At 30.5% G+C, this 26,576-nt stretch overlaps 3 protein-coding genes across 3 annotated transcripts in view; 2 read left to right on the top strand and 1 right to left on the bottom strand.

Moving 5' to 3' along the window:
• Nucleotides 1-441: 441 nt before the first annotated feature.
• LOC109601486 (coiled-coil domain-containing protein 25) lies at nt 442-1,280 on the top strand. The gene is made up of 3 exons (XM_049966025.1): nt 442-583; nt 634-984; nt 1,035-1,280. Exons 1-3 carry the CDS (start codon nt 511-513, stop codon nt 1,232-1,234), a joined length of 624 nt encoding a protein of 207 aa, XP_049821982.1. The 5' UTR covers nt 442-510; the 3' UTR covers nt 1,235-1,280.
• Nucleotides 1,281-1,466: 186 nt separating this feature from the next.
• On the top strand, nt 1,467-3,081 carry LOC109601487 (queuine tRNA-ribosyltransferase catalytic subunit). Its single transcript, XM_020017735.2, has 6 exons — nt 1,467-1,651; nt 1,703-1,792; nt 1,850-2,142; nt 2,196-2,357; nt 2,406-2,574; nt 2,629-3,081. The coding sequence occupies exons 1-6, from the start codon at nt 1,505-1,507 to the stop codon at nt 2,977-2,979; spliced, it is 1,212 nt and encodes a 403-aa protein (XP_019873294.1). The 5' UTR covers nt 1,467-1,504; the 3' UTR covers nt 2,980-3,081.
• A 408-nt stretch (nt 3,082-3,489) lies between these two features.
• Nucleotides 3,490-26,576, bottom strand: part of LOC109601475 (interleukin-1 receptor accessory protein-like 1-A) — a 45,152-nt gene continuing 22,065 nt past the window's right edge. The window contains exons 2-7 of the mRNA XM_049966377.1: nt 14,359-14,540; nt 7,720-7,815; nt 7,402-7,510; nt 4,543-4,673; nt 4,181-4,483; nt 3,490-4,119 (exon numbers count right to left, since the gene is read on the bottom strand). Of these exons, the coding sequence (XP_049822334.1) occupies nt 3,725-4,119; nt 4,181-4,483; nt 4,543-4,673; nt 7,402-7,510; nt 7,720-7,815; nt 14,359-14,540 (1,216 nt within the window). The 3' untranslated portion in view covers nt 3,490-3,724. The remainder of the gene's footprint in view (nt 4,120-4,180; nt 4,484-4,542; nt 4,674-7,401; nt 7,511-7,719; nt 7,816-14,358; nt 14,541-26,576) is intronic.

The raw sequence follows: 26,576 nt of genomic DNA, 5'->3' as shown, positions 1-26,576 counted from the left end.
AGTAATTTACAACACATGATTATCGTTTGTGAAATTCTAGAAAATATTTGATGGGATCATTAACTTTATACCTCTTAATTGTTGGTGCTAAAATTAAAACTTTTATAAATCTTTTATTTATTTTTCGTAATTAATTGTATTTTCATTGGCTTGGCTAATAATTTTAATAACTCGTGCTCAATTTTAATATTTTCTCTCCCGCACACTTGTAACTAATAAAGATGTTGCCCTAGGTCCTAATTATTTCTTTCGAATTTCGTCACGTTGCAGCATAATTTTCTATTCATTCTGCAACGAACAATAACTTTCTATAGTTTTCAAATTGAAAAATTCCCCCTTTATTTTTGCCCTCTATTGGCTACTGCCTGAACTTAGGTATAAAATAAGTGTGAAAACTGTCCCTTACACACATGTAAAGTGAGCCAATAGAGGGCGACACTTGAAATTTCTAGGTTAGGAATCGATGTGTTTGGTTAGAAATTCGACAAAAAACAATAATTCTCAACAAAAATGGTATTTTACTTCGAAAGCGCCGTTGTCTCACCGCCCGCCCTAATATTTATGGGAATAGACAAATACGAAAGTAAGAACTCAGTCATAATAACGACACAAATTAAATTTGTACGTTTCCAGATGAGGACTTGATTAAGTGGGGCTGGCCCGAGGATGTGTGGTTTCATGTGGACAAAGTGTCTTCGGCTCACGTGTATTTGAGACTCAGGCCCGGTCAAACCATTGACGATATTCCTTCGGCGGTTTTAGAAGATGCAGCACAACTAGTCAAAGCGAACAGTATAATGGGTAATAAAATGAATGATGTTGATGTTGTTTACACTATGTGGGCCAATTTGAAGAAGACTGCTGGTATGGAGGTAGGACAGGTTGGGTTTCATAAAGAGAGGGATGTGAGAAAAATTAGAGTAGCTAAAAGAATTAATGAGATTGTTAACAGACTGAACAAGACAAAGAAAGAGGAACACCCAGGTAAATTTGTGTTTGTTGTTGGTGATTTTAATGTAAGTAGAACTGGATAGATTTCAGAGCTGAAAGAGAGAAGAGAGACAGGCTAGAGCGGGAGGATAAGAAAAAATTGTTGAGGGAGCAAAAGGAAAGGGAGAAGGAAGAGGAGAAGAAGAGAAAAGAGGATGCAGAACTCAGGAGTTACAATTCTCTAATGAGTACAGAAAATATGAGCAAATATGATGATGGAAATGACTCAGATGACTTCATGTAATACAAGTGCATTTATACTTTTGTAAATAAAGAATTTATTATGGTTATTTATGTTTTATTTATTTTATGCTATCATAGTTATAATTTAATCACTTTAATCTAGTAGTACAATAATCCTACCTATATTTGAAATTTAAATAAAATTTTTAAGTTTGTTGAATTATGCAACCCATTCAACATATTTAAGTAGATCTGACAATGCTGCTATGAGATAATACACTTCTGAGAAAATCCTAACCTAAACTTTTAACCGGGTTTTTGTTTTCATTTTATGAACACGTTAATAAAAATGTCGCCTAAAAAGCCGCTAATATTTAACGTTTTAGCAGAGTGTAAAACAACAAAAGCTCGCGTGGGTAAAATGGAGTTGCCGCACAGAGCTGTAGATACGCCGGTTTTCATGCCTGTTGGAACTCAAGTAGGCTTTTTAAATCACTATTAACAGGTTGTTTTAAGTATGTTATTTTAGGGAACGCTCAAAGGTATGCTTCCAGAGCAGTTAGAGAACATGGGAATTCAAATAATGTTGGCAAACACATACCACTTAGGAACTAAGCCAGTAATCATCATTAAATATCTTTAATTATTTGTTCAATGTTACCTTGATTAATTTTAGGGAATAGACATACTGAAAAAAGCAGGTGGTTTACACAAGTTCATGAACTGGAATGGGGCCCTGCTGACTGATTCAGGTGGTTTCCAAATGGTGTCACTGTTGAAACTGGCTGAAATTACAGAGCAAGGTGTAAAATTCCAGTCTTTAAATGAAGAAAAGTCAGAAGTAATGTTAACACCTGAACATTCCATTGAAATACAAAACGCCATAGGTGCTGACATAATTATGCAACTGGATGATGTGGTCAAAACTACTGTACCAGATAAAGCAAGAATAGAGGAATCAGTGCATAGGTTCATATTTTGTTAACAAAAGTACTAAATAGTTTCTAACTGCTTTATTTAAGGACAACAAGGTGGTTGGACAGATGCCTGAAAGCTCATCAAAGACCTGATGAGCAAAACATATTTCCCATTGTGCAGGGCACTTTATTTGCAGACTTGAGGACTAAAAGTGCCCATGATCTCATACAAAGAGAAGTCAATGGTTATGCAATTGGTGGCTTGAGGTAACTACCTTTACCCAACATTACACAACATTAAAAACTTGTTTGTAGTGGAGGTGAAAGTAAAGATGACTTCTGGAAAATGGTGCATTTATCCACAGACATTCTACCAAAGGATAAACCCAGATACCTTATGGGAGTGGGTTTTGCTGTTGACCTTGTTGTATGCTGTGCCTTGGGTGTTGATATGTTTGATTGTGTATTTCCCACAAGGACAGCAGTAGGTTTTATTTACTTTAGATATTTGAAATGTGTATTAATATTGTATTTTTAGAGATTTGGTTGTGCCTTAACAATGACTGGTCAGTTAAACTTGAAAAAAGCCATTTATAAATTAGACTTTGAACCTATTGACAAAGATTGCAGTTGTGTAACTTGTAAGACCTATACAAGAGCATATTTGCATGGAATTGTAACACAGAATCTTCCTGTGATGAGCAGCATTTTAACTGAGCATAATGTTGCTTTTCAACTGAGACTTATGAAGAATATAAGGGACAATATTCAAAATGGCACATTTCCTGAGTTTGTGGCGAATTTCATGCTTGATTTGCATCCAGATAAGAATTATCCAACTTGGATAAAAGATTCTTTAAAAGCAGTCAATATTGATTTAATATATTGACTTAATTCTAATAACTGTATTTACAAAAACCAAAGAAATGTGGATACACATTTTCGTATTGAATAATTTTTACTTTTTTAATTTATTAATAAACTTATTTTATAAAAATGTTTGTTTTATTGTTTATTTTCTTCCAATTATTTGTATAAAACCAAGAATTCAGTACATAAGGAAAGTTGAGATTATTCAATTTGATTAAAAACTCTTAAATACATTTTTTATTGATTAATTTATCATATTAATATGAGACACAAGATTAAAATGTGTTTTATTGCATCTAATCATTTATTACTAGGTGATTAAAATTCATTCATTTGTGTTATCTATTCAGAATTTCTGACATTTGTTGAGAAATATATTATGGTGTTATCATTAACCTTTCTTAGACACGGTGTTTTTTCAGTGTTCTACAGCATTACTTATTTGTAAAGTACCTTGACTTATATCTTTACTAGTTTATTTACTTACCTAGGATTTAATAATAAGTGTACAGGTGTGAATAATAGTCCATTTAAATAGATATAGTTTAATTGAAATAATTTACAATAAAGAAATTATTAAGTAAAAATCATAACATTATATTAAAATCACAATTAACATTTATATCAATTTTTACATAACGAAAGTCGTCGCTGGGGATTATATTATATATGGCAGCCTTTCGTTTACATAAAAATATTTCGGATCCATTATTAGATAATACAAGTAATTCCATAATAACAAATATTAAATAATCAATAAATATTTACACCAAATTATCCAAACTCTCTTGTGAGTTACTACTCAGTCTTTTATTGTTTTCACCCTGTGGAACGGTAATGACAGTCTCGACTCTGCGATTGGGCGGCAGCCTCAGACGTAGGGATAGCCAAAACTTCTCGTTCTCGCCCTGTTCCCACAAAATTACGTTCAAACTCCTGCTCAAACCGGTCAGGGTTTCGCCTTGTGCGTTCTTCACTTCGTTTTCCTTCAGCGGTAGCTCCTTGAGTGTCACGCAGCACAACTGGGGACCCACCGACTGCAACTGTTTCAAAGCCATCAGCACGTTCTCGTTTTCCCAATTGTCCTTTAGGGCGGCGGGTGAAATCACTGCCAACAAACGCTTGCTGTTCTGGGCGGGAGTCTTCAAGTCCGTGTACCCTGTATAAATCAAATCAGATTAGTTTTCTAGTTGTTGACAAGGTTCGTTAGTTTAACTTACATTGATTTACGTCTTTGGGAAGCTCTCTGGAAGCACACTTGTAGTTGTAGCGGTTCTCTAGGGTGGGCAACAAGACTCCCAGAGCTATTTCGGAGTCCTTGTCCGAATAGACTATGAGGACGTCGCTGGTTTTGCCGGTCGAGTCTTCGATGGGTGCCAGGAGGTCTTTCATGTGGACGCGCACCTTCAGCGCATAACGGACGTAGAGGATGATGGCGGTGGTGATGCCCAGCAAAATGCCAAGCGAGAACAAAAGCAGTTGCTTGACTGGTATCGGGTTTGGATTGAGATACACAATTTGGACTGAAAACGGTATTAATTAATTAGTAACATTAAACATTAATAAAACTTGTACTGCTTACCTGTTTCCCGAACAGTAACAAACTTCTCAATCGTCTTTCCTGGTTTTGTGATCATGCACACGTACTCCCCCAAGTCTTCCTTCCTCACGTTGTCGATTATCAAATAAGTTCCGTACACATGTTCCTCCTCCCTGTAACCCAAAAGTTGTCATTAACATAAATATTCTGAGTATAATTGCTAATTTTAAACAACAGTAATGTGTATTTAACAAGTATTGTGCATTTTATCACAAAAAAATGCCATTGTGAGACTAACAATAAGAATGACTTATTGCAGACTGTATTTATCGTTAATTTTTTACAATAGTTGAAAAGAGTTTTATCTGAGTATGATTCAGTACACATAAATATTATCCGGCCAGTACTAAGAATTTAAACGGCGACGCAATGGACTAGTTTTACATTAATATTGTTAAATATTCGTCAGCAAAACGATGATAAGTGCCTGAAGCAATTCATCCAGGTGTTAGAAAATGTAGGCTAGAATATGATCTTGCGAAATCCCACATGCGATAAAGTAATTTTCATATTTTGTTACCAGACTACGTCTTTATCTGGTCGTCCATCAACTTTATGGCCTTTTTTTAGTGATTTCCTCTCATTATCCGATACAATTATTTATATAGAGGAAGTGGTATCTGATTCATCTAATTAATTACTGATTTGGATTTGTGTCGGTGCTGCATTTGCGGTACAATAAATAAAAGCAGCATAATTGGACTTTATGTGGGTGATTTGTTTAATGTGGTCTCCAGGAAAATCATTATCATATACTTTTTCCGATTATTTGCAGCGACAACATTAGCGTGACCACAGGTCTTTTTTACAAAGAGTTTGTGCAACAATATTGCAAGTCAACAATCACGTTACGTAAATGCGCCTGTGGGGGTTTTGCCCGTATAAATCATTAAATAATACATAATTGGATGATTGTAATTTATAAACCGTAATTAGTGGCAATTCGCCAACATAAATTATAAGTTTTTCCCGAAAGTAGGTGTCATTAGAGAGAACAAACACACAATTATTACTTAAGTGGTGTTTTTATTTATTTGATCAATCCCAAGACAACAACTCAGTTAAATCATTTTACTGGAATTGTGTTCTAATTTCACCCGGGGCCAATCGTCGAGGCTCCCCCAGAAAAAATAGAGGAGATTTACCGCCACGGGCCCGTTGGAGCGTCCCTAATTCGGCGACGTTAGCGTTTCGCCACGGCAGCGGCGGGACGGCACTCCGGAGGCGAACGGAATCGTAAAACCGCCGTTGATCGGCGACGGAATCGCCGTTTCGTGATCGCATATGCGGACCGGCCATTATTTCCGCCGCATAAAATGGCAACAAAAGGTGGGAAAAGCTGCGTCTGGGATGAAGTTCAATGACCAATTGATGGAAGTGACCATTGGGGAAAACTGGGTCCTAAACTGTCACAACTAGGTGAGGACAATTGATACGAATAGAGGTGGATTTTTGTGTGACAACGCTAATCACGTGTCATTACTTGGAGGCAGCACAGCAGCGTGCAGACGTTTTTATGCCCGTCCGATAATAATTGTCCGCCGGTATTACATTCCCAGCCATTATCATTTAGAGGTCGACGTGCGTTTTTTGCTGCGGAAATATGTTAATAAGCGGCGACAGATCGTGACAGAATGGCTGGCCTCTTGGACAAGGGGAAAACTGGTAAGGTACGTGTGGTACTCAACCAGGATCCAAGTGATGGAAGAGCACCCACTTTTGGTGGAAGACAAAATTGAACTAAACGTTGAGGTTCCTGATTTACGACGGCCGGTTGGAGGAAAAAAGGAAGACACGACATCGATGACGGTATGCATCGTTAAATAAAGCACCTGTGTGTAGGCACGGAAAGCTGTACGACAGAAAAAAAGCTCGTATAATTGCCTGTAATTGGTAGCGATTCCGGTACGAAACAGATAATGGCGACCGTCGGTGGCAAAAACAAGGCTAAGGAAATAAAACACTGGTAGACCGGTTGTAGTGGAGCGGTGCGTGAGAAACTCACTTGTCACATGAGCTCCTCGGTTCGTTCCCTCTTTATCTGGCTCGCTCATTTATTTTTCGTTCGCATCGACTTTATGTCTTTTAGGAGTAATTATAACAAGTTTCGTCGCGGTCGCAGTACATCTTTATGTTGAACCGCAACGCTCTTTATGGCCAAACGAGACCTGTTACCACGCCGACTTTCGGTTTCGTTTTTTAGGAAACGTGGGTATTCGTGTAAACGGGTACCATCCGTCTGCACGTACCCGAAATTCTTTTTCGGCTACCTACCGCAGGAATTCTTCTTTACTCACTCTTACTACAGCAAAACGATTAGTAATTTAGTAAATGTATTGGATAAATGTCTTTACTGATTAATTGGATTATTTGTTTCAGGAAAATATTAAACCGATTCTCGATAAACCGTTCCTGGAACTAATCGATCACGCCAGCCAAAACCTTTGCTCAACACAACAATCTACAACAATAAATCTATTTTATGTTGACTTTCAGCCGGATGCTTGTGAAATTTTTCTGCATGAATATAATTAAACTTGAGCATTCCAACTTGGCAACTGTGACAGAAATGTTTGTTAGGAGTTTTAATGAGAAAACCATCGGAGTAAAAGTTCCAGTTAAACACAAAGCAATAAATCCTGGAAGTATGACAAAAAGAAAGTTTATATATAATAGAACGTCTCCACGAGCAGTATGAATAACATTGAGGTCTTTCTCAGAACTGACACACTCCTGCAAGTTTTAACGATCGCAGCCCACAATGAAACTTAAGTCGAGTGGAAGTTTCTAAAGATGAAGTTTCATTCAACCAAAAGTCAATAAGGCGGACAAAAAACGTACCTTGCGGACTTGATCTGGTGTATCCTCGGGTCCTTGTCCATGGTGCCATTGTGGTCGCCGGTCTTGTGCCAGACCGCGTCGTTGTGGGCATCCGGCAGATCGACCCGACCTGCAAAACGGATTAATTCTATAGTTTGCACTTCGTCGAAGAAACGGGGCCGAAACGTCGCCGCAAATAGTGTGCGAGTTCCACGTAAATTGCAACGGACAACGGGATCGATCCGAGACGAAAGACTTCGACGTAAGTCAGTCGCGGTGTCTTAAGGAATTGGATCTTTCTCAAAGGTTTTGGATAGGTGGAATGGGTTTGACGCTCACCTGCGAATGCCTCGCAAAACAGGCGCAACTCTTGGCCTAGTATCACTTCTTTGTTGTCGGATAGGTAGGTGACTTTCGGGTCGTCGGGTACTTTTTCTGAAACAAATAAAAACGATGAATTATCAATGAATCACTAGTCAAACACTTAAATTATTTTTTTAGAAGACAAACTATATAGTATTTCAGTATTATTTTTATTGACTGATTATAATAAAAATTAAGAAAATCACTTTTTAATATTATAAAATCATTTTCTTAATTAATTATTGATTATTTTTACTTTTTTCAATTGTAAATTAATTATTAGCACCTAAAAATATTTATTTGTTGAAAAAAACCTTAACTTAATTTTCCTATTGTCTAATTGTGTATGTTAATTTATATTTTATATTTCAGATACTTTCAAAGTTCGAAGTTTTTATCAAAAAAATATAGAAACTATATAGAATTTAATTTAAATAAGTTTCTATAATTATGGCCACTACTGTACGTTCAATTTGCTCAGTAAGAAGAGTTGGATGTAGTGTGGTGGACATTATTATAGAAACTTAATTTTACTTCTCTTCAGATGTATGTACAGTAGTGGACATTTTTATAGTAACTTAATTTTACTTCTATTCAGATGTATGTATAGTAGTGGACATTATTATAGCAACTTAATTTTATTTCTCTTCAGATGTATGTACAGTAGTGGACATTATTATAGCAACTTAATTTTACTTATCTTCAGATGTATGTATAGTAGTGGACATTATTATAGCAACTTAATTTTATTTCTCTTCAGATGTATGTACAGTAGTGGACATTATTATAGCAACGTAATTTTACTTATCTTCAGATGTATGTATAGTAGTGGACATTATTATAGCAACTTAATTTTATTTCTCTTCAGATGTATGTACAGTAGTGGACATTATTATAGCAACTTAATTTTATTTCTCTTCAGATGTATGTACAGTAGTGGACATTATTAAAGCAACTTAATTTTACTTCTCTTCAGAGGTATGTACAGTAATGGACATTATTATAGAAACTTAATTTTACTTGTTTTCAGATATATGTATAGTAGTGGACATTATTATAGCAACTTAATTTTACTTCTCTTCAAATGCATGTACAGTAATGGACAAAGAAATATGTTTTAACATATTGTTTTTACAAAACCTTCAAACTTAATTTAAGAAACTAGACTAACTACTCCAAATAAGTTGATAAAACTGATAATATAATTAATTAGATGAGTAAATACGCTGCATTTAATCATAATTCCTTATCAAATGTTATTTTAGAAACTTATGTAAAATATATATGAATTTTCTTTATGGTTTTTAACCTCAGCTTGAAAGAAATATCTCAGAAACAATTTTAGTTATTCTCATAAATAGTAGCACATTAAAATGGTTTGAGACAATGTGTTCGTTGTACCTAGTAATTAATCATACAAGTGAATTACCCACAATCAAAGCCATAATAACAGATCATTTATCGAAAAATCCTCAGTTTGATGCAAGGACAATTGTTTCGCGTAAAACCACATGGTGTTTTTTTCTAATTACACCTTGTAAAATCAGCCCGATCGTGTAACAGTAAAAGCACTGCGCCCGGAAAGGAAGTGCATTAGCGCTTTACTGGGAAACTCTTCCATTTTTTTTTGCACACACAACGCACGCACGAATGGATTTTGTTGGGGTGCAACACGGGCGTTCTTATCGCATTCCGGGAAAATGATGTCAATGCAAAATGCTAAAACGGACGGTTCAATAATCATTGTATGAATTTACTCGAACGGATAATTAACCGGCCACGTGGAAATGGAGTTTTGGTGCGTTCACCCTGTTTCCTGCTGACACTGGAGATAAGTTAAATAAAAGCTCCTTTATTTGTGCCAATTTTTACACATTTTTATGCAACAAATAACTAATAGATTCAGCAAATACTCCTCTCTTCCCAATTAGGAAGATCAGAATATTATATATACAGTAGTGGCCATTATTCGAGGAACTCGACTGTGTTGGACATAAACATAGCAACTTTAGTTTTGAAGGGGATTTTTAATGATTAAACCTGTGTTATTTAATTATGAATTAACACTTTGTATAATATCCTTTTTGTTTTATAATTTTGGCCCATTTTATTGATATTTTATCAAATTGTCTCTTATTTAAAGCATTTAAAGCATCTTCAATATAATTATTTTGGCCAAAAACACACAAAATAAAGAATATTTTGTAGTCGTGTTTTGAGAATTTAATAATTCTTTGTCTAACAAGAAGTAAATATAACAACAAGTATGTATTTATGTATTAATTTAAATTGTGTTTTATATAGACATTGTAAAATATCTCAGGAATTTCATAGCATGGAAAAATAAGTCACAATTCTATTTTAAAAAATATTTTATTATATAGAGCTTCCAGCAAAATTGCAAGTTGTGTTTCCTATTTCTTAAAGCATGGAATTTAAATAAACGAACACAATAATAAATGTTAAAAACATGGAATCGTATGTATAACTGAGCAACAATTTAATATAATAAGCAACTTGTCCGTGGGTTGCAGAATAATCGCATGCCTGAACCGATCAAACCGGCAATTTATTGTGCCGCAAGAACGGATTTTCAGCCGCACCACACTCCACCATCACCCCCCAAACAAAGGCTGTCGCTTTCGAAGGACCCGTTCTCAGGTTCTGCTACCATTACGATGCAATTTGTACTAATAGGCCCCCTTTGTATTAAAATATCCTGTTTCGGTTGACATCAAGTGCGCCAGTTTTGCGTGGTGGTGGATGGATCAAAGCGAATATTGCCGGCTTCGTCCGTTGTGTTGCAATATTAACAATCTTATTATCAATTACACCGAGGGGGAATTCCCGGAACGTCGCTTCCGAAAATTGCACTCGAATCAATTTAACGCCTGCATTACTGAATTGGTTGTAAATCAAGCTACCAAGAGTTCTGTCGTGCTTGTAATTGAAATTGTGCACCGGTAATTCAGGGACTTCCTGCGAAAGTCCAGTTTAAAGCTTTTTCAGTAAAATTCAGACTAAATTGAATGTACGGTAGTGACCATAATTATGGCAACTTATTAGAAAATATTAAAAATATGAGTTAACCTTTTTAAAACTTAATAAATGTCATTATTTTCTATTATAACAATAGAACGTTACTTATATTTGTCTTAACTTTTGGAAAATATTTAATTTCATGGTATTTTTACCTCTTTTATAAATTTTAAATGAATATCTAGAGAAGTTTTATATAAAAGTTGAATGAAAATCCAATTTTATACAGCTTTAAATTTGTGTCAAGTTTTCAATTACTTTTAATAATAAGATATTCTTCTTTAGATAAGTGTATAAAGCTTGAACTCAATAAATTTCTATTAAAAAGTATGAAATTTCATTCCTGTTTACATTCCATGCTTGGTTAATTTATTTGTTCATCTGTTACTCCCTGTTCATACTTTTCACCAGAAAAATGTATTGTTATTCACTCAGTTTGACAAAAAAAAGCAAGTAGAATATAAAATTTCAAAAAATAATTGATTAACATAACAAAATTAAGCTTTAAGACTTCTAAATTCAAGTATTTAATAAGTTGATACCCTTAAATTTAAAAGAACAGAATATTATTCTTTGGAACCTTTGAGCATTTAACAAATTATTAACATTTCAGTTCTAGTTGTATTCGAAGAGATTAATTTTCTCCAATTTGCTTAAAAAATAGGATTTAGGAGGAGTAGAAAATAAAATAACAAAGAATAAATGATTAACATCAACAAGATCAACCTTTAAGACTTCTAAATTCAAGTATTTAATAAGTTGATACCCTTAAATGTAAAATAACAGAATATTATTCTTTGGAACCTTTGAGCATTTAACAAATTTTTAACCTTTCAACTCTAGTTGTATTCGAAGAGATTAATTTTCTCTAATTTGCTTAAAAAATAAGATTTAGGAAGAGTAGAGTATAAAATAACAAAGAATAAATGATTAACATAAACAAGATCAAGCTTTAAAGCTTCTAAATTTAAGTATTTGGATTAAGATGTTTTCAATATTAAATAGAATATTTATTTTATATTTAATGTTTGCTAGGCAAAGAAAACTAAATGAACATTCTAAAAATAGGATAAAAAGATATTTTGCAATCAGCATACTGGTGTAATTTATATAGCCACACAATTCCAAGATATATTAAAATAGAAAATGTAAATGAAAACTTAAGAAATTCTTAAGCAAAGTAACATCCGTTTTATTCAGGAGAAACTTTTAAATAAACCACAAAATTCTAGGATATTTTACTAAAAATAGAAGAAGGTTTGCATTGCATGTTTATGTATTTAATTCTTGTTGTGAATTTTAATAAAATTATTTAAGTTTTGTGGGAACAATGTGTATGTGTGTGGATAATCTATTTTTAATTATGTTTTGCAATTAACGTTACTTAACAAAGACCTAAACAATGTATTCTTTAAGGCTGTAACTCCCAATCAAAAATGCATTCCTGCACCATAATAATAAACCCAGCCAGGCAGTTGGAATAATATTTCTCTAAGCCCACAAATCGATTGTTTTATAGTATGTATCGATTTGTTTCCCAACCACGGTTGGGATAATTCATGTGTTTGGGCCATGCGAAACCGGTCACAAGTGAAATTGTCAAACGCATACTCCATAACCCACACGTCTCATTAATACAACAGTTATCAATTACCATGTAGTCTCGCCGATTTAAAAACGTGCCCCCTACATGCGTCTAAACACCTGGACAAAAATCGCCACCTTGTTGCCGTGTCTTAAATGGCACGTACCACTTTTACCGGATACGCGTGGGCTTCGTGTGCCGTGGGAGGAGTTTTTCCGCGACCGAAAACACCGGGGTGTTAATCGGGACAGTGGATGCACCTGTGCATCCATTAATGCTAATTAACGGATTATCGGATCCGACGCCGACGCGTCATTTTAGGTGGACGACGGGACTCAGCTGCATTATGGAAATTGGCTTTTTAAAAAGCGTTCGTTACGCAAATTCGCTGAATATTCGATGCGGGTACTTTCCCGGCTTCGTCATTCCTGTGCATGCACAAGCCCATTGTTTGTTGCTGCGGTTTTACGGGTATTAAGTACGGTTTCTGGAAGCTTTGCTTTTAGTCATCTTTTTCGAAGTGAATTGCGAACAAAGGATGTGTACTTAATTGGTTTGATTGTGATGTAAATGTACGCTACGACTTTAATGACGTTTGTTTGTATAGAAATGTTTACGAGACATTGAATTTAAAACTAACATTTATTTGTTCCAATTTTCGGAATCATTAAAGGGGCAACGAAGGTTAAGCTTTTTCTTGTCATAATGAATAAGTATCAATTCTGGTAACGAAAAAAGAAAAAGAATCAACGAAATTAATCAAGCATGGAATGTAAATAAGAATGAAATTTCACACTTCTTAATAGAAATTTGTTGAAAGTTCAAGCTTTAATATTCTTCATGCACTCTCAAGAAAAGTATCTTATTATTAAAAGTAATTGAAAACTTCACAGGAACTAAATTTAAAGCTGTATAATACCTGACTTTTATTCAACTTTAATATAAAACTCTAGATATCCATTTAAAATTTATAAAAAGGATAAGATCACCATGAAATTAAATGTTGTTGACATGTTTAGTCCTATTCTTAAAATAGAAATTATTCAAGAGAAAATTAAATAAATATTAAAGTTTTGTCTTATTTGTGTTAAATTTAAAAGATTTCAAAGAACTACGTTATGTTGTTTTAAATTTAATGATTACCAACTTTTTAATACTTGAATTTAGAAGTATTAAAGCTTTTTATCGTTGTTGTTAAACATTTATTCTTTGTTGATAGGTTATTTGATACTTTTCTGTTCCTAAATCTTAATTTTTGATAAAATTAGACAACATTTTTAATCTTCCAGTACAACCACAGAATTGGTTGCTCAAAAATTTATTAAATGTTAAAAGATTTCAAAGAGTTAGGTTATGTTGTTTTAAATTCAATGATTACCAACTTTTTAAATACATGAATTTAGAAGTATTAAAGGTTTATATCGTTGCTGTTAAACATTTATTCTTTGTTGATAGGTTTTTGATACTTTTCTGTTCCTAAATCTTAATTTTTGAGAAAATTAGACAACATTTTTAATCTTCCAGTACAACCACAAAATTGGTTGCTCAAAAATTTATTAAATGTTAAAAGATTTCAAAGTGTTAGGTTAGGTTGTTTTAAATTTAATGATTACCAACTTTTTAAATAACTTTAATCTTCGAATACAAGTTGATGTAATTAAATTTAAAAAAAACAGAATATTGCTCCTTAAAACTTTAAGGAATGTTCGATAATTAGTTTTATTGACAGAATTGAAGTGTTTATTATGACTAAGATAAAACAAAAATCACTTGATATAATAACAAAGATAATATTTATGATCTCAACAAGCTCAAACTTTGTAATGTTTTTAAATTGAAATGAACACAAAAGTGTTCTCAGAAATCTTTTGAAGTCTAATCGATTTCCAAACTTTCACACCTAACATAGTTTGGCAGAAAAAACTGTTATATAATTTTCTAAAACCTCGAAGTGATTAACAAAGAACTAGCTAACATAGCTGGCTACTTACCGAAAACTTTGAACTGTATCGTGTGCTGAATGACAACGGTGTCGTTCCTCAGCACGCACGTGTAATTGCCGGCATCGTCTTCGGTCACCGATTGCGTGTAAACCGTTTGATTCGCACTCTCCGGATAGAGGATCAGACGTGAAAAGCTCGTGGGCCACGGATAAGGTTTGCCATCTTTGGACCTGAAACAACGAATCGATATGCAATTACACCGCAACGTATTATTCCTTCAAAATGATTGTGCATGCCACGTAATTGAGGTCGGGATGATGGGCTTCGTGGAAGCGCATCTGCCCTCCCGGAGGCCGAAAACGCCTGAATTTCAGCACCGTGATTTCAGTGCTATAAATGGAATGAATGGCACTTTCACTCGATCTCAAGCATGACTAAGATGCTATTTTTAAATGCGGTTTTGTATAAAATATAATTAAAATTCTGTATGCTAATTGGCACACTACACCGGTAGTACACTTTTAATGTGAGTCATTGAAACTGAAATGCCACCGACGTATACGAATTTGAATATTTATGTCAAGTCCGCCGGTACGATTTATTACCAGTCCAGTCGAGATCAGAAAAAAGTGAAACTGTTGTGGAATGTTGGTAATATAAAATTCTGCAGAATTTAAGGACAATTTAGCATCTGGATGGATATATGCATAAAAAAGTTGTTTAGTTTAATATGGAAAAACTGGTCTTGATGCAAATCTATGATTAATAGAAACAACTTTGTAACATTATCTGTGTGTTTTTAGCAAAAATAATTTACACTACAACAAAATAAAATAGGTAATATTAAACTATTTTGTTGTTTGTCTTTGTATTTAAATCAAAACTTCATCTTCATGAATGAATGACACCAATAAAAACAAGTATTTATGAGATTAAGCAGTTTAGAAAAATATTCACAATATATAAAAATGTAAAATAGATTTTTATAGAGAAACTTACAATAAAATGATAAAATATGTAACATGTTTTAACTGATAATATTGATACGTATTCCTAGAATGAAATTTTGTTTAATATTTAATAATGATATAACAATTTAGTCACAAAGAAATGACAATAGGTTGTTTAATTCTTTCCAACTAATAAAATGACAACAAAAACAAGTTCCAAGAAGGGAATTTATTCAAATTTTGGCATATATTTTGTGGGATACACTGTCTTGTTAGGAATTTATATAAAATAAAGTACAATTTAGTCAGAATAAAATGACAATAAGTTGTCCAATTATTTCCAACTGATGAAATAGCAGTGTAAAATTAGAGAAACAAGTTTCCAAAAAGTGAATTTATTCAAATTTTGGCATATATTTTGTGGAATACACTGTAGAAATACACTCTGTTAACTTATAAAGATTATTTAGATTTAAAACAAGCATTTAATAAGAAAAACAATTGTTTTGTCAGGAATTTATGGAAAATAAATTACAATTTAATCAGAATAAAATGACAATAAGTTGTCCAATTATTTCCAACTGATGAAATAGCAAAAACTTTGTAAAATTAGAGAAACAAGATTCCAAGAAGTGAATTTATTCAAATTATAGCATATATTTTATGGAATACACTGTAGAAATACACTTTGTCAACTTATAAAGATTATTTAGATTTAAAACAAGCATTTAATAATAAAAACATTTATTTTGTCAGGAATTTATGAAAAATAAAGTACAATTTAGTCAGAATAAAATGACAATAAGTTGTCCAATTATTTCCAACTGATGAAATAGCAAAAACTTTGTAAAATTAGAGAAACAAGATTCCAAGAAGTGAATTTAATCAAATTATGGCATATATTTTATGGAATACACTGTAGAAATACACTCTGTTAACTTATAAAGATTATTTAGATATAAAACAAGCATTTTATAAGAAAAACAATTATTTTGTCAGGAATTTATGAAAAATAAAGTACAATTTAGTCAGAATAAAATGTCAATAAGTTGTCCAATTATTTCCAACTGATGAAATAGCAAAAACTCTGTAAAATTAAAGAAACAAGATTCCAAGAAGTGAATTTATTAAAATTTTGGCATATATTTTGTGGAATACACTGTAGAAATACACTCTGTTAACTTATAAAGATTATTTAGATTTAAAACAAGTATTTAATAAGAAAAACAATTATTTTGTCAGGAATTTATGGAAAATAAAGTACAATTTAGTCAGAATAATTAGACAATTAATTCCAACTGATGAAATAGCAAAAACTTTGTAAAATTAGAGAAACAAATTCCAAAAAGTGAATTTATTAATATTTTAGCATATATTTTCTGTAGAATTCACTGGAGGAATCAATCTGTTAATTTATAAAAAGTAAAATGTTTATTTGATAAGAAAAAAAATGTTTTATCAGGAATTTATGGAAAATAAAGTACAATTTAGTCAAAATAAAATGACAATAATACAAAAATTTATTAGTTTTATGGTAATAAGCTGCTTCTAAAATAATTTAACACATGAAAATTTGACTTGTTGCCAATTTATGAATAATAAAACACAATTTGGAAACAATAAAGTCATAATGAGCAACCAAAAACAATCGAAAAACTTGATGATTCATTAAGAATTTTGGTGTGAAATATTTTGGGAATTCAATAAGACTCATCAGAAGTTGATTAATAGGAAAAAACTGGTTTTGCTGACGATTGATGAAAACAAAATAAATCTGTATCAGAATAAAATCACCATAAAATTAACTAATTGTTTCTGGTTTAATGACCACAAAATCCATAAAATCACAAATGGTCGACTTCCGGCAGTAATCAATTTTATGCTGTCAGGCATCCATGATCGATTTAATTCGTTCGAGGAAAAATGCCGGTTACAACAGAATTAGAATATTGCGAAAAAAATGTGAGCACAGTTAAGAACGGATTAATCCGGTGTTGCACACCTGACGCTTACGTGGTCCGTCGTCTCTTTAAAACGACCTTCAACATGATCGAAGCTAAAGTTGGAAATTCCAATTATTGTAATAAGTACGGTGTATGTACAATTAATTTTTCACGTTTGATGACGTCAAAGACAACATTAAACACTTGTTAAAATATTTGTTCAAAATAGTCGGCAGAAAAGTCGTAAATTCATTTTCCCTAACGGGGTGTGTACAGTGTGAATTAGCCGTCTTCCCATTAAACAAAGTACCTCGGAATAATGATCTTCTTGTAATGTTGACGATCAACAAACAATTAGTGACGGCAATCTAATTTGTCTTTGTGCATTTGAAAAGGTGGAGGGTCGTTCATCTCGCGACCATTGGTCAAATATTGACCGTTCAGGAACTGAAGCGGAAGATTATTAACAATTCCCACACACACACAACTCCTTTCGGCTGAGCCCGTACGAGCAAACATCACCGAGTGTTCCGACAAACGTTGTGTCAACGAAAATGTCGCAGGATCCATTCACACAACACCCATTGGCATCTGATGTCGGATCGGAAGTTGACGATGGGGTGTCACACCTCGGATAACTTCAGTGACATTGTTGGCGTGTGTCGTTCCGCGAATCATTAAAAATGAATGTTTATCGTGGAATATACGACGCATATTTACCGCGAATTGGTTGCACAATCAAATTTTTCTTGTAACGTGGTTGTTAACATACACAGAAATGCCACAATGAAGCAAAATATTTTAGGAGATCTTGAACTTCGGTTACAAATTGCCTCCGTGTGTCGATTTAGTCGCATTTAACTTATTTATTAATGTTCAATGTATTTCTTTTAGAATTAGACAGCAAAAGATTAATTTATCATAATTTGGAGAAAGTTATCGCAATTAGCTTGAATTAATTAATTGCTTTACTAATTAGTGATAATAAAATACTTAAATGCAGAAATTTAAAGAAACAAGCAAAAATTCCAACTGGAAATTTATCAAGGACATACACCATTTAATCTTCTTTTGGAATTTTTATTAGGTTAAAAAAATCTATTATTAAGTACTTTTTTAAAGACACTTTTTTATAAATTAACAGATTGCATTCCTACATTGAATTCTACAAAATATGTGACATAATTTTAATAAACTCACTTTTTGAAAGTTTGGTTTCCATTTTATCAGTTGGATATAATTGAACAACTTATTGTCACTCTGAATAAATTGTACTTTATTTTCCATAAATTCCTGACAAACCAATTTCTGCAATGCATTCCACAAAATATAGCCAAAGTTTTAATATATTCCCTTCTTGGAACTTGTTTTTCTAATTTTACAAGTTTGTTTCCATTTCATCAGTTGGAAATAATTGGATAACTTATTGTCACTTCATTCTGACTAAATTGTACTCTATTTTCCATAATTCCTAAACAAAACAATTTTTTTTCTTATTAAATACTTATTTTAAAGCCACTTACTTTATAAAAGTTAACAAATTGTATTCTTACAGTGAATTCTACAAAATATTTGTCAAAATTTTAATAAACTCACTTCTTGGAACTTGTTTCTCTAATTTTACAAGTTTGTCTCCATTTTATCAGTTGGAAATAATTGGACAACTTATTGTCACTTCATTCTGACTAAATTGTACTCTATTTTCCATAATTCCTAAACAAAACAATTTTTTTTCTTATTAAATACTTATTTTAAAGCCACTTACTTTATAAAAGTTAACAAATTGTATTCTTACAGTGAATTCTACAAAATATTTGTCAAAATTTTAATAAATTCACTTCTTGGAACTTGTTTCTCTAATTTTACAAGTTTGTTTTCATTTTATCAGTTGGAAATAATTGGACAACTTATTGTCACTTCATTCTGACTAAATTGTATTCTATTTTCCATAATTCTTAAACAAAACAATTTTTTTTTCTTATTATATACTTATTTTAAAGCCACCTACTTTTTAAAAGTTAACAAATTGTATTCTTACAGCAAATTCTACAAAATATTTGTCAAAATTTTAATAAATTCACTTCTTGGAACTTGTTTCTCTAATTTTACAAGTTTGTTTCCATTTTATCAGTTGGAAATAATTGGACAACTTATTGTCACTTCATTCTGACTAAATTGTACTCCATTTTTTCCATAATTCCTAAACAAAACAATTTTTTTCTTATTAAATACTTATTTTAAAGCCACTTACTTTATAAAAGTTAACAAATTGTATTCTTAAAGTGAATTCTACAAAATATTTGTCAAAATTTTAATAAACTCACTTCTTGGAACTTGTTTCTCTAATTTTACAAGTTTGTTTCCATTTTATCAGTTGGAAATAATTGGACAACTTATTGTCACTTCATTCTGACTAAATTGTACTCTATTTTCCATAATTCTTAAACAAAACAATTTTTTTTCTTATTATATACTTATTTTAAAGCCACCTACTTTTTAAAAGTTAACAAATTGTATTCTTACAGCAAATTCTACAAAATATTTGTCAAAATTTTAATAAACTCACTTCTTGGAACTTGTTTCTCTAATTTTACAAGTTTGTCTCCATTTTATCAGTTGGAAATAATTGGACAACTTATTGTCACTTCATTCTGACTAAATTGTACTCTATTTTCCATAATTCCTAAACAAAACAATTTTTTTTCTTATTAAATACTTATTTTAAAGCCACTTACTTTATAAAAGTTAACAAATTGTATTCTTACAGTGAATTCTACAAAATATTTGTCAAAATTTTAATAAATTCACTTCTTGGAACTTGTTTCTCTAATTTTACAAGTTTGTTTTCATTTTATCAGTTGGAAATAATTGGACAACTTATTGTCACTTCATTCTGACTAAATTGTATTCTATTTTCCATAATTCTTAAACAAAACAATTTTTTTTTCTTATTATATACTTATTTTAAAGCCACCTACTTTTTAAAAGTTAACAAATTGTATTCTTACAGCAAATTCTACAAAATATTTGTCAAAATTTTAATAAATTCACTTCTTGGAACTTGTTTCTCTAATTTTACAAGTTTGTTTCCATTTTATCAGTTGGAAATAATTGGACAACTTATTGTCACTTCATTCTGACTAAATTGTACTCCATTTTTTCCATAATTCCTAAACAAAACAATTTTTTTCTTATTAAATACTTATTTTAAAGCCACTTACTTTATAAAAGTTAACAAATTGTATTCTTAAAGTGAATTCTACAAAATATTTGTCAAAATTTTAATAAACTCACTTCTTGGAACTTGTTTCTCTAATTTTACAAGTTTGTTTCCATTTTATCAGTTGGAAATAATTGGACAACTTATTGTCACTTCATTCTGACTAAATTGTACTCTATTTTCCATAATTCTTAAACAAAACAATTTTTTTTCTTATTATATACTTATTTTAAAGCCACCTACTTTTTAAAAGTTAACAAATTGTATTCTTACAGCAAATTCTACAAAATATTTGTCAAAATTTTAATAAACTCACTTCTTGGAACTTGTTTCTCTAATTTTACAAGTTTGTCTCCATTTTATCAGTTGGAAATAATTGGACAACTTATTGTCACTTCATTCTGACTAAATTGTACTCTATTTTCCATAATTCCTAAACAAAACAATTTTTTTTCTTATTAAATACTTATTTTAAAGCCACTTACTTTATAAAAGTTAACAAATTGTATTCTTACAGTGAATTCTACAAAATATTTGTCAAAATTTTAATAAATTCACTTCTTGGAACTTGTTTCTCTAATTTTACAAGTTTGTTTTCATTTTATCAGTTGGAAATAATTGGACAACTTATTGTCACTTCATTCTGACTAAATTGTATTCTATTTTCCATAATTCTTAAACAAAACAATTTTTTTTTCTTATTATATACTTATTTTAAAGCCACCTACTTTTTAAAAGTTAACAAATTGTATTCTTACAGCAAATTCTACAAAATATTTGTCAAAATTTTAATAAATTCACTTCTTGGAACTTGTTTCTCTAATTTTACAAGTTTGTTTCCATTTCATCAGTTGGAAATAATTGGACAACTTATTGTCACTTCATTCTGACTAAATTGTACTCTATTTTCCATAATTCCTAAACAAAACAATTTTTTTTCTTATTAAATACTTATTTTAAAGCCACTTACTTTATAAAAGTTAACAAATTGTATTCTTACAGTGAATTCTACAAAATATTTGTCAAAATTTTAATAAACTCACTTCTTGGAACTTGTTTCTCTAATTTTACAAGTTTGTTTCCATTTTATCAGTTGGAAATAATTGGACAACTTATTGTCACTTCATTCTGACTAAATTGTACTCTATTTTCCATAATTCCTAAACAAAACAATTTTTTTTCTTATTATATACTTATTTTAAAGCCACCTACTTTTTAAAAGTTAACAAATTGTATTCTTACAGAAAATTCTACAAAATATTTGTCAAAATTTTAATAAATTCACTTCTTGGAACTTGTTTCTCTAATTTTACAAGTTTGTTTCCATTTTATCAGTTGGAAATAATTGGACAACTTATTGTCACTTCATTCTGACTAAATTGTACTCTATTTTCCATAATTCTTAAACAAAACAATTTTTTTTCTTATTATATACTTATTTTAAAGCCACCTACTTTTTAAAAGTTAACAAATTGTATTCTTACAGCAAATTCTACAAAATATTTGTCAAAATTTTAATAAATTCACTTCTTGGAACTTGTTTTTCTAAGTTTACAAGTTTGTTTCCATTTTATCAATTGAAAATGTTTGGACAACTTATTGTCACTTCATTCTGACTAAATTGTACTCTATTTTCCATAATTCCTAAACAAAACAATTTTTTTTCTTATTAAATACTTATTTTAAAGCCACTTACTTTTTAAAAGTTAACAAATTGTATTCTTACAGCGAATTCTACAAAATATTTGTCAAAATTTTAATAAATTCACTTCTTGGAACTTGTTTCTCTAATTTTACAAGTTTGTTTTCATTTTATCAGTTGGAAATAATTGGACAACTTATTGTCACTTCAATCTGATTAAATTGTACTCTATTTTCCATAAATTCCTGACAAAATAATTTTTTATTAGTTTCTAATACAAACTTATAAAATTAAATAAACAAGTTTCAAAATATAAAATAAAATAAATAAGACTTTAAATATTTTTGGGGCATAATTGAGCAAATTATTTGTAAGATTTCAATATTTTATATTTAAAAAATTAATTAATTATTAGTTATTTTATTTTATATATTACTATTTATATTAATAATATATATAAATATTCACAGAACAATATACTTAAGTGATAATTTATTAAATTATTTTTAGTCAGTTAATAATAAATTTGAAAAATACTTCAAATATTACTAATTTTTGTATGATATTACCAAAAAATTATATAAAAATGTACGAACTAGTTGTGACACATCAATTTCAACCTGTCCACAAAGGTTGTACTGTTGGTACCACCAACCTTTTGTATTCAAATTCCTATCTGGACGTCAAGATCTCCGTTTTCGTGAATTTGTACCTACCCCCCGAAAAAACAAAACGAAAAAAAAAATGCCAATCGCCCCGTTTATCTGTCGGCCTCATCGTGCACGTCGAAAAAGAAACCTCAACCTTGTGGGAACGCACATCATAGAAAAAATTATACGAAAACAAATTCCAGCGAGTGGGCCCCCTTATCTGGTCCGATCTCGGGGCGACTTCCCATCGCACAGTTCCGCCTGATAGAGAGATTTGTCGAGAAATGCAAACCGCCACCGTTTACGGTCGAATCAACCAAATTGGCGGTGTAATGAGGCAAATTATCGGCATCATGACCGGTCGTTTAACGAGACGTAACAACGTATTAGCTCACGCAACGGCGGTTTCGAGAAATGGAAAGTCGCAACGGCGAAAACGAAGCTGCGGGCCAATTAGGCCGACCAGTTTTCTGTCCGTTTTCGCATAAAATCGAAACGGGACGCCGCGGCGACGTCTTCCAAGTTGTACGTGGCTTCCACCGTCATCGTCGTCGTCACGGTCTGTCGAACGTTTGACGTGGTTTTTCACGTAAGACAGAAAACCACCAAAGGCGTAATAGATTCGATTCGAGTTCGATTAAAAAACGAATCGACACGCCGAAATTGGAGGCGATTCGTGGAACACCTTCGATGGATCCGGTGTTGATTTTAATCTGACGTTTTTTAATTGTTAATGATGAATCGTGGATTCCATCAGTTGGTTCTGTGTGTGTTTATTAATGAATTTCTTTTCTATGAGGTCCGGATGTTGGACAATGGGACGTGTCGATAAACCAGACGGTGGGAGGGAGGGGTAGCTTTTAATTAATGTCTGGAAAAACGAGGATTACCATCGCATAAGCTAATTATAAACCAGCCAATTACACGCATGTAATTAAAAAGTTTTTATAACGGAATGTTTGATTTCGAAGCGGAAAATTACATATTAAAATTATATTACACGTATTTTATTTTATTAAATAAATATGAGATACAGGCCATATATTTATTTATTGTAAATGTTTAATTAAACTATTTGTGATAAATGTAAAATGCAGACACTGATACAATAACTAAAAAACAGCAGTGGTTGATTCTGTACTGCTTATTTAATCAAATTTTAAGCTTTAATTAATATAATTTGTAACAAACTGAAATGCAACAATAAACAACAAAATTTTATTTAATATTTGGATGTCGAAAATGACTTTTTAAAACTAAATTAATTGACTTTTAATATGAAATCAAAGAATATGAATATCTAAATTTCCTTAATTAAATTTTTAATTCATTTTTTCTGTGGTACTTTTTAATATAAAAAATGATTTTCAATATTTTCTAAGAAACTGTTACATAAAAAGATTAATACAATAGTTATAAAACTACAGTTGAATTAAAAATTATTGATTATTCCTCATTAATCATATAATAATAAAATTTTAATTGGATTTTTTGGTTTTGATGAAGAAAATGGCATTTTAAAATTAAATTAATTGATTTTTAATAAAGAAATATGAAATCAAAGAACATAAACATCTGAATTTCCTTAAATAATTTTTTAATTCATTTTTCTATAACATTTTTTTTAATATAAAACAATTCTCTATATTTTTTAACAAATTGTTACATAGAAACAATGACTCAACAACTATAAGACCACAGTTGAATTAAAAATTGTTGATTATTCCATATTAATCTCATAATAATAAAATTTTAATTGAATTTTTTTGTTTTAATGAAGAAATTGGCATTTTAAAAATTAATTAATAGATTTTTAATAAAGAAATATGAAATCAAATAATATAAACTTCTGAATTTCCTTAAATAAATTTGTAATTCATTTTTCTATGAGTTTTTTAATATAAAATGATTCTCAATATTTTCTAACAAACTGTTACTTAGAAATATTGATACAACAGCAATAAAACCACAGTTGAATTAAAAATTGTTGATTATTCCATATTAATCACATAATAATAAAATTTTAATTGAATTTTTTGGTTTTAATAAAGAAATTGGCATTTTAAAAATAAATTAATAGATTTTTAATAAAGAAATATGAAATCAAATAATATAAACTTCTGAATTTCCTTAAATAAATTTTTAATTCATTTTTCTATGAGTTTTTTTAATATAAAATGATTCTCAATATTTTCTAACAAACTGTTACTTAGAAATATTGATACAACAGCAATAAAACCACAGTTGAATTAAAAATTGTTGATTATTCCATATTAATCACATAATAATAAAATTTTGATTAATTTTTTTAGTTTTAATGAAGAAATTGGCATTTTAAAAATAAATTAATAGATTTTTAATAAAAAAATATGAAATCAAATAATATAAACTTCTGAATTCCCTTAAATAAATTTTTAATTCATTTTTCTATGAATCTTTTTAATATAAAATGATTCTCATTATTTTCTAACAAACTGTTACTTAGAAATATTGATACAACAGCAATAAAACCACAGTTGAATTAAAAATTGTTGATTATTCCATATTAATCACATAATAATAAAATTTTGATTAAATTTTTTAGTTTTAATGAAGAAATTGGCATTTTAAAAATAAATTAATAGATTTTTAATAAAAAAATATGAAATCAAATAATATAAACTTCTGAATTCCCTTAAATAAATTTTTAATTCATTTTTCTATGAATCTTTTTAATATAAAATGATTCTCAATATTTTCTAACAAACTGTTACTTAGAAAAGTGATACAACAACTATAAAACCACAGTTGAATTAAAAATTGTTGATTTTTCTATATTTAGTTAAATAATAATAAAATTTTAATTGATTTTTTTGGTTTTGATGAAGAAAATGGCATTTTACAATTAAATTAATTGATTTTTAATAATTATAATTGTTGTATCAATGTTGTTGTGTTCCTATGTAAAAATTTATTAGAAAATATTGAAAATGTTAAAAAATTACCATAGAAAGATAAGGTTAAAAATTAAAAAAATAAGAGGATTTAGATGTTTATATTCTTCGTATTTCATATTTCTTTATTAAAAATCAATTAATTTAATTGTTAAATGTGGTTTGTGCATCAAAAACAAAAATTTAATAAATTTGCAATAAATACAATCATGTAATGATTTTATTACTCTTTAAGTTCTTAGTTTTTTAGCATTTTTCAATTATAACTTATAATTGCTTCGCTAAATGAACCCAACATGTTGAGTTGACTCTTGTTATACTATTTTTATTAAAGTAAATACAAGGTCGTCATGGGAACATTGTAATTGAAAAGTAATTTAAAGTTCCATTGCAGTTTGAAACTTCAAAAACAGTTATAAAAAACGTCAGTAACAGTATAAATTTTTAATTATCAACTTAATTAATAGGTGATGAATAAAAAAAAGGTTTGCCCACGCAAACTACGGTATTTGCAATTTATTATGAGCTCAATCTGTAAAATGATCACAATCCACAAAATGCAAATTAACAATCACGAATACAATAACTGTGTACTGATAAGCAGCAATGCAATTTGAATTATTATGTAAATTAGTTATGGGTGCCAATATAATTCTGCTGATATCCTGAAATACAATGGTGCTGGTGCAATTTACAATATGCCAAGCTTCAGATTGAGGTCATCACCATAATCCAAGCGAAATTCCCAAGTAATTACATCGGAATATCTCATAACCAAACGACGGCTTTCGCAAAATGTCAATTACAACATTACGAAGTGGGTCCAAGGTTAAACGACTTTGATCCGTCTTAATGAGGATAATAAGCTAACAACCTGATTGAGTGAATTACATTTCTCGGAACGGGGCAATTAACCGAAGGGATTATC

Source organism: Aethina tumida, chromosome 4 (assembly GCF_024364675.1).
Source record: "Aethina tumida isolate Nest 87 chromosome 4, icAetTumi1.1, whole genome shotgun sequence".
NCBI lineage: Eukaryota > Metazoa > Arthropoda > Insecta > Coleoptera > Nitidulidae > Aethina > Aethina tumida.
The sequence above is the reverse complement of the archived record's forward strand: the minus strand, read 5'-3'. Positions and strand labels throughout refer to the sequence as shown.

What these genes read in the sequence shown, in the direction of transcription:
- LOC109601487 (XM_020017735.2), top strand. Translation starts at nt 1,505, where the DNA reads ATGAACACGTTAATAAAAATGTCGCCTAAAAAGCCGCTAATATTTAAC. An exon ending in TCATGCCTGTTGGAACTCAA is followed by an intron (nt 1,652 to 1,702) that starts GTAGGCTTTTTA and finishes ATGTTATTTTAG; the next exon opens with GGAACGCTCAAAGGTATGCT. An exon ending in ATAGAGGAATCAGTGCATAG is followed by an intron (nt 2,143 to 2,195) that starts GTTCATATTTTG and finishes GCTTTATTTAAG; the next exon opens with GACAACAAGGTGGTTGGACA.
- LOC109601486 (XM_049966025.1), top strand. Translation starts at nt 511, where the DNA reads ATGGTATTTTACTTCGAAAGCGCCGTTGTCTCACCGCCCGCCCTAATA. An exon ending in GGGAATAGACAAATACGAAA is followed by an intron (nt 584 to 633) that starts GTAAGAACTCAG and finishes GTACGTTTCCAG; the next exon opens with ATGAGGACTTGATTAAGTGG. An exon ending in AAAGAAAGAGGAACACCCAG is followed by an intron (nt 985 to 1,034) that starts GTAAATTTGTGT and finishes AGAACTGGATAG; the next exon opens with ATTTCAGAGCTGAAAGAGAG.